Source organism: Prionailurus bengalensis, chromosome F2, assembly GCF_016509475.1.
Source record: "Prionailurus bengalensis isolate Pbe53 chromosome F2, Fcat_Pben_1.1_paternal_pri, whole genome shotgun sequence".
Taxonomy (NCBI): Eukaryota; Metazoa; Chordata; class Mammalia; order Carnivora; family Felidae; genus Prionailurus; species Prionailurus bengalensis.
This window is the reverse complement of record NC_057353.1, coordinates 23,241,673-23,254,594: the sequence shown is the minus strand read 5'-3', so window position 1 is coordinate 23,254,594 and position 12,922 is coordinate 23,241,673. Positions and strand designations below refer to the sequence as shown.

The 12,922-nt window shown below is 36.4% G+C and overlaps 1 protein-coding gene across 1 annotated transcript in view; it reads left to right on the top strand.

Annotated features, from left to right (window-relative positions):
• STAU2 (staufen double-stranded RNA binding protein 2) overlaps positions 1–12,922 on the top strand; it is a 304,184-nt gene that overhangs the window by 113,736 nt on the left and 177,526 nt on the right. Inside the window, 1 exon segment of the mRNA XM_043601210.1 lies at positions 9,701–9,838. Within this exon segment, the coding sequence (XP_043457145.1) occupies positions 9,701–9,838 (138 nt within the window).

Below are 12,922 nucleotides of genomic sequence, written 5' to 3'. Positions count from 1 at the left end.
AGAAGAAAACAGAGCACACACTTTTGCAAGATGCTGTGACTCTTTCTTTTACTGGAGCAGGTTTTTCTGTTTACATTAACAACAACAACCCAAAAAGGAATGAGCTGAGTCGGCACTGAGTACAGGACACTGCCCATGAGTGCGCACTGTGTATGGGATGAACGAGCTAGCCTTCTGTGTACAGAGAGAGCCTTCAGTTGCCAGCATGTCACTTGCCAGCTCAGTGTCACTTCTCTAGCAGACTTTGGGTTAGCTCTAGGAATCAAGGGTTACAAAAACACGGGTTTGAACCACATGGGTCCATTTATATGCAAATTTTTCTGTAAATACAGTATTATAAATGTATTTTTTCCTTATAAGTTTCTTTTTCTTTTTTTCCTTATGATTTTCTTAATAACATTTCCTTTTTTAGTGTAAGAATACACTATATAATACATAAAACATACAAAATATGTGTTCATTCACTGTTTCTGTTATTAGTAAGGCTTCTGCTCAGTCGTTGGCTAGTTAGTAGTTAAGTAGTTAACCATTACCAGTTAAGTCTTGGGGGAATCAAAACAAAAAAACAAATTTATACACAGATTTTCGACTGAGTGGGGCGTTGCCCCCCCCTCCCCCCCACACCTTGTTCAGGGATCAACTGTACGTTTTATCTGTGACGAACCTCTTTTGTTTAGATTGTACTATGGTTCAACTGGTATTTTTATAGGTTTTCTGCATTTTGTAGCTTTGCTTTATTTAAAAATACATGCATACATATTCACATAAATAAGTACATAAACGTGTGTTCTTAATGAATACTATCATTATGACAAGGTGTAGGTTATGCATTCCTTGAAATAGCATTCTACATGGTATGTAAAGTAGACTAAAAATAAATGGCAAATAGATATACTTACATGTTCTAGTGGTTCTGAGGGCTGGCTTTCATTCATATGCTCTAACCACATGGTTAGGGTGTAGGATAATGGTTGTTTATTTTATTTATTTATTTATTTATTTTTTTAGCATTTAAGTGGGTTTTTGATTGAAATACATTTGACATATAACATTGTGTAAATTTAAGGTGCACAACCTGTTGATTTGATATATTTATATATTATAATTGTCATTGTAGGGATAATTAGCACCTATATCATACCACATAATTATCACTTCTTTTTAGGAGTTGGAATAATTAAGATCTAGTCTCTTAGCAAGTCTGATGATTCCAATCCAACATTGTTGTCTTTTTCACTCTACTGTACATTAGATCTGCAGAACTTATTTACTACTTGTTGCAAATTTGCACCCTTAAACAACATCTCTCCTATCCCCCTACTTCCCAGACCCTGTAACCACCATTTTGCTCTCTGTTTTTATGAGTTTGGCTTTTTTAGACTCCATGTATAAGTGAGACATGCAGTATTCAGGATAATGGTTTTAAGAACAGAACGTTTGGATTCAGTTTTGAGTGTGAATCCCTGTGACCTGAGCAAGTAACCTAACTTTTCTAATCTTACATTTTGTTTTTTATAAAGTAGGAATAATAATTGAACTAGTTTCATGGGATTGTTATGTGTTAACTGAGATAATACACAGAATGTATTAGTAATTATTATTAAGTATTTAACAATACAAATAAAAAGTGCTCAATAAAGATTATTGTTATTCTGTACCTGTCTATTCACATTTTAGATGTATGTGAATATATCTTTGGTCTGTTTTCTGAAATATTTTTTAAGCATTTTTATCATTGGGGTGCCTGGGTGGCTCAGTCTGTTGAGCGTCTGACTTCAGCTCAGGTCATGATCTCACAGCTCATGAGTTCGAGCCCCGTGTCGGGCTCTGTGCTGACAGTTCAGAGCCTGGAACCTGCTTCGGATTCTGTGTGTCTTTCTCTGCCCCTAACCCACTCGCATTCTGTCTCTGTCTGTCTCAAAAATAAATAAACATTAAAAAAATTTTTTTTTAAAGAATTTTTATTATTGAGGTATAGTAGAAATACAGTGACATACTTGTGTCTGGAGTACAATATGTTGACTCAGCAGTTCTACACATTACTGAGAGCCCACCACAATAAGTGTAGTTGCTATCTGTCACCATTTGTTATTACAATATTATTGGCTGTATTCTCTATGCTGTACTTTTTATCCCTGTGATTTATTTATTTTGTAATTAGAAGTTTGTACCTTTTAATCCCATACACCTATTTCACTCATCCCCCTCCCCCCTGCCAACCACCAGTTTGTTCTATGTATTAGTGAGTCTGTTTGTATTTTTTGTGTTAAATCTTTTTATGTATAAAATCTATAGCTCTTCCACGATGAAAGAACAGTGCTCTACATCAGAATGGTAGTACAAAACTGGTCACAATAATTTCCATCGAATTTATTAAACTAAATCTAATCTTAATAAGTTATGAATAATGAGCCATTAGGCTAGAAAAGATCTATACTTTTTTTTTTAATGTTTATTTATTTTTTGGGAGAGAGACAGACAGAGCGTGAGCTGGGGAGGGGCAGAGAGAGAGGGAGACACAGAATCTGAAGTAGGTTCCAGGCTCTGAGCTGTCAGCACAGAGCCCGATGCGGGGCTCAAACTCACAGACCACAAGATCATGACCTGAGCCGAAGTCGGACACTCAACCGACTGAGCCACCCAGGTGCCCCAGATCTATACATTTTTATATAGGATATAAATATAACCCTATTGTTTTTAACTATAGCCATTAAAAGCAAGATTATTGTTGGGGCACCTGGGTGGCTCAGTCGGTTAAGCGTCCGACTTCAGCTCAGGTCATGATCTCACGGTCCGTGAGTTCGAGCCCCGCGTCGGGCTCTGGGCTGATGGCTCAGAGCCTGGAGCCTGCTTCAGATTCTGTGTCTCCCTCTCTCTCTGCCCCTCCCCTGCTCATGCTCTGTCTCTCTCTGTCTCAAAAATAAATAAAAACATTTAAAAAAAAAAAAAAAAAAAAAAAAGCAAGATTATTGTTTAAAATGTTATTCCCCAGAGTGGAGAGAAACATTTTAAATTCTCAGAATTATTTGCTGCTACTTCTAGTATATAAGTATATTATTCCAGAACTTTCTTCCTATTCACCATTCAGATCTCAGCGTACACTTGACTTCTTCAGGGAAGGCTTCTGTGTTCTCCTCCATTCCCAGAGTAGGTTAGCCCCCTACATTTTTCTTCACATACATCACACTTGTAATTACTTGTACCATGTCTGTCTTACGTTAAAATAAAGCCTATAGATATCTTCTGGAATGTAAGGTTATTTTAAGAAAACAGCATACATACAGTGAGTTGGAATCTAGATAATTTTAAGTATAATCACACCTTATGGTGGGCCAATAAATGGGTCAGGTTGGAATAGTATCTTGGTTTTCAGCATTTTCCTCCCTTCTTCATATGTCTTATACATGTAGACTCTATAGTTCCTTATTATGCAGTAGAAGTAGAGAATAAACTGTTGATGATTTACTTTAATTTTATTTAAAATAATAAAACATCACATTTTATTTAATTTTCTTAATCATCCTGTGGTGTAGCTTTTATCCCATTTTACCAATGAGTTCCTTGATGTTTAAGAAACGTACCCAAGATCATGTAACAGTCGGGTTCCAGGTCCAGTCCTGTCTGTTTCCAGTGCCCATCTGAAACCGGTTGATTGTGAACTCCTCTTGGATTTTAAGAGTAACGCTACACAGTTACCTTGTTACAATGTTAGATTGTTTTAATTATGTCTTTGGGTCTATATTTTATTTTTTAACGCGGTTCTCTTCTATAAGATGAGAATTTAGAGAAGTGTTTCCGACGTTGGAGGTAAAATTTTCTGGATACAACTATTACAAGACTGTCTATACTAGTTCGTGGAAAGAGAACATAAGACTTGATACCCAAGGAATAAATTAATTGTCCGAGATGCTAGTAGTTAATTTCAATCAAGGGAAGAAACCAGCCATTCTTAATGTTCTCAGACTCCATTATTATCTAATTGGATTTATGCATCTGTTTTTTTGTCATTGGAATCTGTATCAACAGTGTTTTGGAACTTAAAAACATTTTTTTAAAAGAGGCAAATTAAATAAGAGTAAAGGCAGCGTACCATTGGAAGTACATATTTATTTGAGTGTCTTCAGGAACTGGGCATACTTCTAGTGCTAGACTCAAAAACTTCCCTTTACCTTTTTGTTGATATCCCACTCTTAGACTTATAACTTATTGTCTGTATCTGTCTGTTCTTATCAATCCTTTACTTCGTTTATAATTCATTAGTTTTCATTTTTGCTATTAAGTATGGGTAGAAACCAGAATTTTATCAAAAGCTAAAATCTTCCCTTTCTCTCCTCTTCTTCCATCTAACTATTGCAGTAACTGAAGTTCTCAGTCTTTTTCTTCTTCTCTTACTGCACCTAGGCTTCTCTTCATACTTCTAGGGTTTCAATTCAGTCTCTGTATAGATGATTTTCAGGTACTCTTTTGTGCTATACGCTGCCTATTGGACATCTTCACTTCTTATTTATTTCACAGGCACATCAAACTCATCATAAACTCCTTCTCCTCCAGCATTCCTTGTCACAGTGCCTGGCATCACCATCCCACTGCTGCTGAAACAGAAACCTGGGAGTCATTTTTAACTTTTCTCTTAACCATTATATCCAGTCTATCATCAAATCCTATTGAATCTATCACTTAAGTATTTCTTCAGTTGGTTCATTTATTTCCATCTCTTTGCCATCTTTATTTGGTTCGGCTCAAAATCATCTCTTGACTGAACTGCTATAGCAGGTTTTTAATTGGCCTTCCTGTAAGTACTTTTGACATCCTGTCAACTGATCTTCTAAAAAGTGTTATCTTTCAGAGACACCAGTCAGATCATGTCATGCCTCTGCTTGAAATCTTTTAGTAATTTCCCATTGCTCTTTGGATAAAGTCCAAAATCCTAAATATACTCTGAAAGACCCTGCAGGATCTGACCTGCAGCAGCAAACTAGGTGTGATGGAGAACCAGGAAGAACTCCGACTATATACAAGTTTAGTGTGACACACACAGCCTGCAACATAGTGATTACCCTTGCCTCTAATACTTGTTTTAGAGTAAATTTTCACAGGTGGAAACAGAGTTCTGCCCGTGTGATAAATACACAGCTTCATTTCTAGGAGTAATATACGAAGAAAGTTCATATGCACACAGAATATTTGATTTGCAAAGATTGTTTTTTTGTTTTTAAACCTTTTAGAAGGCACTAAAACAGCTATATATAAGTTTAAAAACATCTTTTTAAAAGCTTTATTCATAAACATTTCCCATACAACATTAAAAATAGAATACCTTCGGGGCGCCTGGGTGGCGCAGTCGGTTAAGTGTCCGACTTCAGCCAGGTCACGATCTCGCGGTCCGTGAGTTCGAGCCCCGCGTCAGGCTCCGGGCTGATGGCTCAGAGCCTGGAGCCTGTTTCCAATTCTGTGTCTCCCTCTCTCTCTGCCCCTCCCCCGTTCATGCTCTGTCTCTCTCTGTCCCAAAAATAAATAAAAACGTTGAAAAAAAAATTAAAAAAAAAATAGAATACCTTCTAAATGGCTTATACGGTATTTGTATGTAAGTTAAAAAGCCTATTACGTTAAATGAAAACTTACTGCCCAACTTGCATCTAGAACATTTCTCAATGAGATTGAAGCTGTGTAGGCCCCTCCTCTGTTACGTCCAGATACCACCTCACATAGTTAATCACAATATTAGTTTTATATTTAACGTTTCCTGACCTTATAATTTTATTGCATGTTTGTTTTTTTCTGAAAAAAATTGCATTTGGTTAGCTAGCTTTTAAAACAGCTTTGCTGAAGTATAATTGTACATATTTAAAACATGCTATTTGGTATGTTTTGATATATGTGTACACCTGTGAAACCATGACCATAATCAAGATAATGAATCTATCCATTGCTCCCAAAAGTTTCCTTGTGCCCCTTTGTAATCCCTCCACCCTCCATTCCCAAGCAACTACCTTCATTTTGGCTGGCTTCTTTTACTTAGCATAATCATTTTGAGATTCGTCCATGTTTTTGCATGTTAACAGTTATTGATTCTGTTTTTTTTTAATTAAAAAAGCTTTTTTAAATGTTTATTTTTGAGAGAGAGAGAGAGAACGTGTGTGTGCATGCGAAGAAGGGGCAGAGAGATAGGGAGACAGCATCTGAAGCAGGCCCTGCACGGTCAGTGCAAAGCTCTGTGCAGGGCTTGAACCCATGAACCACGAGATCATGACCCGAAGTTGGAAGCTCAACCAACTGAGCCACCCAGGCGCCTCTGATTCTGTTTTCATGCTAAGTAGTATTCTGTTGTATGGTTATACCACCCTTTGTTTATCCATTCACCCTGTGGTGGATATTTGGGATGTTTCTCATTTTGGGCTATAAATAGAGCTGTTGTGAACATGTGTGTATGTCTTATGGGATAAGTTTTCCTTTTCTTTAAAAAAATTTTTTTTTTTTAGCATTTATTTATTATTGAGAGAGAGAGAGAGAGAGCACGAGCGAGTGAGCGTAAGCATGGGAAGGGCAGAGAGAGGGGGAGACACAGAATCCGAAGCAGGCTCCAGGCTCTGAGCAAGTTGTCAGCACAGAGCCTGACGTGGGGCTCGAACTCATGAACTGCGAGATCATGACCTGAGCTGAAGTCGGACACTTAACCAACTGAGCCACCCAGGTGCCCCATAAGTTTTCCTTTTCTTTTTTGGGTAAATGCTTGGGAGTGAATGGCATGGTCATTTAGTAGGCATATACTCAACCTTTAAGAGACTGTCAATTGTTTTTTAAAATGAGTATACCATTTTACATTTTTAGCAGCCATCATTTTAGTTGCTGCACATCCTTTCTAATACATAGTATAGTCTTGAATTTCAATTGTACAAATGCATGTGTATTGATACTTCATTGTGGTTTTAATTCACATTACTCCAGTGGCTAATGATATTGAGCATTGTTTATGTGTTTGGTAGCACATGAGGTTGGATGAGGTGTTGTTCAAATCTTTTGACCACTTGAAACATTAAGTAATAACTTAAATAACAATAAAAATAATAAAATGTAAATAATAAGTTTATTATTGAATTTTGAGAGGTCTTCATACATTATAGATACAAGTTCTTTTTTTTTTCTTCAGTGAGAATTCTTTATGTTTTTATTGAATCATAAATGAAATGCAGTATCCCATTAGTGTCAGGGGTACATCATAGTGACTGAATATTTTTAGACATTATGAAATGATGCCATCTGTCACCATACAAAGTTGTTACAATATCATTGACTATATTCCCTGTGCTGTACATTATGTCCCTATGACTTACTTATTTTATAACTGGAAGTCTTTACCTCTTAATTCCTTTCACCTATTTCGCTCCCCTCCACATACAAGTGGTTTATCAGATATATGGTTTGCAGATATGTTCTCTAAAGCCTGTGACTTAACCTTTTCAAAGAACAGAAATTATTAATTTTGAAGAAGTCTAATTTATTATTTTTTATGGGATACGATTTCAGTGTTGTATCTAAGAAATTGTCACCTAACCAAGTCACAAAAATTTCCCCTGTGTTTCTTCTGGAAATTTTATAGTTTAGATATTACATTTAAGTTTGTGAACCATTTGAGTTAATGATAATGAGGTACGGATTTAAGTTTGTGGTTTTTTTTGTTTTTTTGTGTGTGTTTTTTTTTGCATATGAATATTCAGTTGTTGCAGGACCAGTGGTTGAAAAGACTACCCTTTCCCATTGAATTGCTTTTCTACCTTTGTCAAAAATCTGTTAACCATATATATGTATGGGTCTATTTCTGGATGCTGCTGTGTTTGCTGGTCTCTGTCTCTTTATGCCAGTACTACACATACTGTCTTGATCACCATAGCTTTATAATAAATCTTGAAATCAGATAGTCTGAATCCTCCAAGTTTCTTCTTTTTTTCAAAGTTGTTTTGGTTATCTGTCCTTTGTGTTTCCACATGAATTTTAGCATTAGTTTATTAAGTATTACAAGAAGTATGGTAGGATTTTGATTGGGATTGCAATGAATTGATAGATCAGCTTGAAGAGACTTGACATTTTAAGAATATTGAGTCTTCTGATCCATGAACATATGTCTGTTCATTTATTGAGATCCTGGTTAATTTCAGCAGTGTTTTGTCGTTTTAGTGGGTTTTACATGAATTATATCATACTGTATTCTTCTGTGCTTGCTTTTCTTGTCTTATTTAAATTTTTTTTCTGAATTTCATTCATTGTGAGGCATGCAGCTGTCCTTAATTCATTTTCATTGCTATATGCCACTCGACTGTATTAACATGAGATAATTTATTATTTTGTTGATAAATGCTTAGGCTATTTCCAGTTTTTTTGCTATTTCAAATAATGCAGCTATGGATATTCCTGTATATATGAGCTAGCACATATGGGAAACCATTTTCTAAGGGTATTTATATGTCTATGAAGAGGCTGCTGGTTTTTAGCTTTACTAGACATTGCCAGATTCTTTTCCAATTTATATTATCAGCAGTGTATACGGATTTTTTAAAATTTTATTTATTTTGAGAGAGAGACAAGAGTGGGGGAGGAACAGAGAGAGAGAGAATTGCAAGTAGGTTTCATGTTATCAGTGCAGAGCCTGATTCAGGACACAAATGCACAAACCGTGAGATCATGACCTGAGCTGAAACCAAGAGTCAGATGCTTAACCAACTGAGCCACCCAGGTGCCCCTAAGGTGTTTTTTTTTTTTTAAGTTTATTCATTTACTTTTTCAGTAATCTCTATACCCAATGTGAGGCTTGAACTCACAACCCCTGAGATCAGGATTCACTCTTCTGACTGAGCCAGCCAGGCAATCCAGCAGTGTATAAATTTTCCCTATCCTCACCAATCAGGGCTGTCAGACTTCTTAATTTTTGCCAAATAGATGAGTGTGAAATAGTATCTGACTGTGGTTTTAACATGCATTTTCTGAGTCTTTTTTTTTTTTTTTTTTTGAGAGAGAGAGCGAGGGCAAGAGCGCATGTGCGTGCAGAATGGGAATGGGGCAAAGGGAAAGGGAGAATCTCAAAACAGGCTCCACACAGCCTGACACATGGCTCAATCTCATGACCCTGGGATCATGACCTGAGCCGAGATCGAGAGTTGGATACTTAACCAACTGAACCACCCAGGCACCCCCACTTTCTGAGTCATAATGAGGTTGATTATCCTTTCATATGTTTTTCTTCTGTTAAATATCTATTCATCTCCTTTGCCCATTTTTCTTTTATATTGTCTTAATACATTTTAGGAGTTTTAAAAAATATATTTCGGATGCTGGATACATCTTTTTTTTTTAGTTATATATACTGCAAATGTCTCTTCCCAGCTCATGGCTTATCTTCTTACTTTCTTTTTGGTGTTTTTTGACGAACAGAACTTGTGAAGCAACTCTAATATATTAAAGAGTTTAAAAGCAGCCTTAGCCCAAGTTATCAATAATGCCTTTGAGCCCTAAATCCCATAGAAGTCTTAGTTTCAGATCCATTCTATGATTTGCCTTTATAAATCTTCATAAATGACTCTCCAGTTGCATTATCTTCTCTAGTCATGGTTTTGGGGTACAGAAGATGAGGGGAGAACCACTGTTTCTTAAAGGATCTGATAATAGGTTTTGCAAGCATATTTTGAAATTTTCTCAAATTATTTTTTAGGCTGGACCAGAGTATGGTCAAGGAATGAACCCCATTAGCCGCCTGGCTCAAATTCAACAGGCCAAAAAGGAGAAGGAGCCAGATTATGTTTTGCTTTCAGAAAGAGGAATGCCTCGGCGTCGGGAATTTGTGATGCAGGTACTTCTAACTTCTGTATTAGAAAACAATTTTGTAACTACTGAAAAAAATTAGAAGCCCCCAGGTTGGAATAAAGATGTGGGGGCAAGGCAAACTAGGAACTAATAACATTCATTCCTTCCAGGCCCACCTGCTGCTTGGCTGAAACATTCAAGTGTCAGGGACATGTTAGAGTAGACCATCTGGGTTTTTGAAGGGACTGTGAGTTCACACAGGTTATTTACCACAGAGTGTATAATTCAGAACGCCTATCTCTAACTTAGGTTACGCTTTGCAGTCAGGGGCTGTTAACTACTGGGGGTAGGATGCGGATGGAATTAGAAACATAATTTAGAAAATAGATGTAGAAGATGGAACAGGGCCAAGAGCATGAGCTTTTGGGTTATCAGGAAAATTAGGAAAAGAAAGGTAGCTGGTGAGGAATGAGGGACTCAGAATTGCTGAGAGATTTAGGCATTTAGAGATTTAGAGATTTCGGATTGAGGCACAATGCCTAATATGTCCTCCTTTTATTTATTTACTTAAAAAAGTTTTTTTTAATATTCTTATTTTTGAGAGAGAGCACAAGTGCTTGAGCTCAAGTGGGGGAGGGGCAGGGAGAGGAAGACAGAGGATCCAAAGCAGGCTCCTCGCTGTGAACGTGGAGCCCTGTAGCGGGGCTCGAACTCATGAACTGTGAGATATGACCTGAGCTGAAATCAAGAATTGATTGCTTAATTGACTGAGCCACCCAGGTGCCCCCCTCCTTTTAAAATTCTACCCATTCATCTTCATTTGCCAACTCAAGCCCCAGTAGTGAAGAAACCTTTAATTCTTATTACGTAATTTTCAAACATACCCAAAGGTGGGTATACTTAATTAATAGTTTACTACAAATAATAATACAATGGAATACAAATAGCATATGAGGAATATGCCCAGCATCCAAACCCAACAATTAAGATTTTTGCCACACTTACTTCAGCTATCAATTTTTCTTTCCTCCTTCCCTCTCTTTCTTCTTTTCTTGAAGTATTTGAAAGCTAATATCTAGCCACCTATCATTTTAACCTGCGTACTTAGAGTATATCCCTAAAAAATATGGAAGTTTTTCTTTTGTGTTTTTACATTAGGCATGATTCATACTGATTAGAATCATCTAATACTCAGTCTATATTGAAATTCTGCTTACTGTACCCAAACTGTTTTTGTTATAATTGGCTTGTCAAAGCAACTTTCTCCAATTAGACTCATAGATCTCATTTTTAATTAATCCAGTTAAAACCAACAGATATTTGTTAAGTGTTGACCATGTGGCAGACATTTTGGCACTAATATACAGTATCTCATATTGATTAACTTCTCATGCATATTTAAATTTTACCTTCTTTCCCAATTTATAATCTCCACGTTTCTTTATCTCAGAGTACCTAATATAGTATATGTATATAGTAGTACCTTAAAAAACCTTTGGTGTACATTTGCTGCCTTCCTGCTTGATTGAGAGCTAGCATCTTGGGCTTTTGTTGGAGATGAAAACTTCTGATGGGAACCTCAATATCCGAAGAGGGGGGAATACTTCTATGGTAGTAAGCACTGTACTGTCTAGATGTCATTAGGACCCAGAACAGTTTTATTCTAGTATTTTACTTTGTAAAATATGGGCACTATTTTTCTTTTTACATGCTTAGCTTTAAAGAATTCTAGGAAATATTTTTAGAACTCTAAAACCTGAGGGGGGGGGGTGGAAATCACCTAAAATTTAGACCTGTGTTAGGATAAAAACTGGCTTTGACTTTATTAAACAATTTTTTTTTCTGTGGAGTATATTGAGTACCCCTTTTGAAAAAGGAATTTAGAATGTCTTAGGCCAGTTTCCATTTTATGGGTATTCATAAACATTCTAGTCAAATGGGAACATTTGGCTGTGCTTTTAAATGTTTTCACACTGAATTCATATTGTTTTTTCCCCTTCTGGAAGCCCCAGTGGATTCATTATAGTATTGCAGCAAGTTTATCAAAGTAAAGCTTTTGTATAAACTACTTAAGCAATGTTATCATTTGTTATAATTGAATGTGGAAGTAAAATATCCAGAGATAATATGCTCATATTTATCTATCACCAAAAAAAAAAAAAAAAAAAAAAGGTAAGTTTGTGTGTTATAAAGTAGATGCAGTTACTTGTACTGATTATTAGACAAGGAAAATCTCTGATGACATTATCTGGGTGTTTATTTCTAGAGTATATTTCTCAAAGCTTTTTAGGTGTTTATTTCTAGAGTGTATTTCTTAAAGCTTTTTATTATTTTAGAAAGAGGTATTTTAAGTTTTCAATGAGAAAATAATGACAACTACACCAAATTGTATATCAACACATTCTATTATTATATATCATGAGTTAATTTTTCTACCTCTGATTAAGGTCTTCAGGTTTTAAAAAATGCATAAAGCAAGTTTCATCTATTATATTTGTTTTTTTTTTCTTTAATGTTTATTTATTTTGAGAGAGAGAGCAGGGGAGGGGCAGAGAGCGAGGGAGAGAGAAACAATCCCAAGTAGGCTCTGCACTGTCAGCACAGAGCCCATTGCAGGGCTTGATCCTATGAATGGTGAGATCATGACTTGAGCTGAAACCAAGAATTGGACACTTAACTGACTGAGCCCCCCAGTGCTCCTATTTTTTTTTCTTTTTTTAAGAGAGAGAGAAGGCACAAGTGAGCGAGGAGCAGAGAGAGAGAGAGAGAAGCAGGGCTCACCTGAAGTGGGGCTCATGTTATTTTTACCTGAAGTGGGGTTCGAGCTCACCCAATGCAGAGCTCATGCTCTACCCAAGCGGGACTGGATCTCCCCTGAACCAGGGTTCAAACTCATGAACCCATGAGATCACAACCTGAGCTGAAGTCAGATGCTTAACCAACTGAGCCACCCAGGCACGCCCATCAATTTTTTTTGTGACTCATTGAAAGTGAATCAATTAAGTCTGGTAAATGCCACTTTAGAACTATTTTTTTTTTACTTTTTTTGAGGACTTATTTAAATAATTTGTTTAAAGATAAAAACCTGGCAGTCTTAAAGTTATTGCATAGCAAAATAATTGATCTTCTT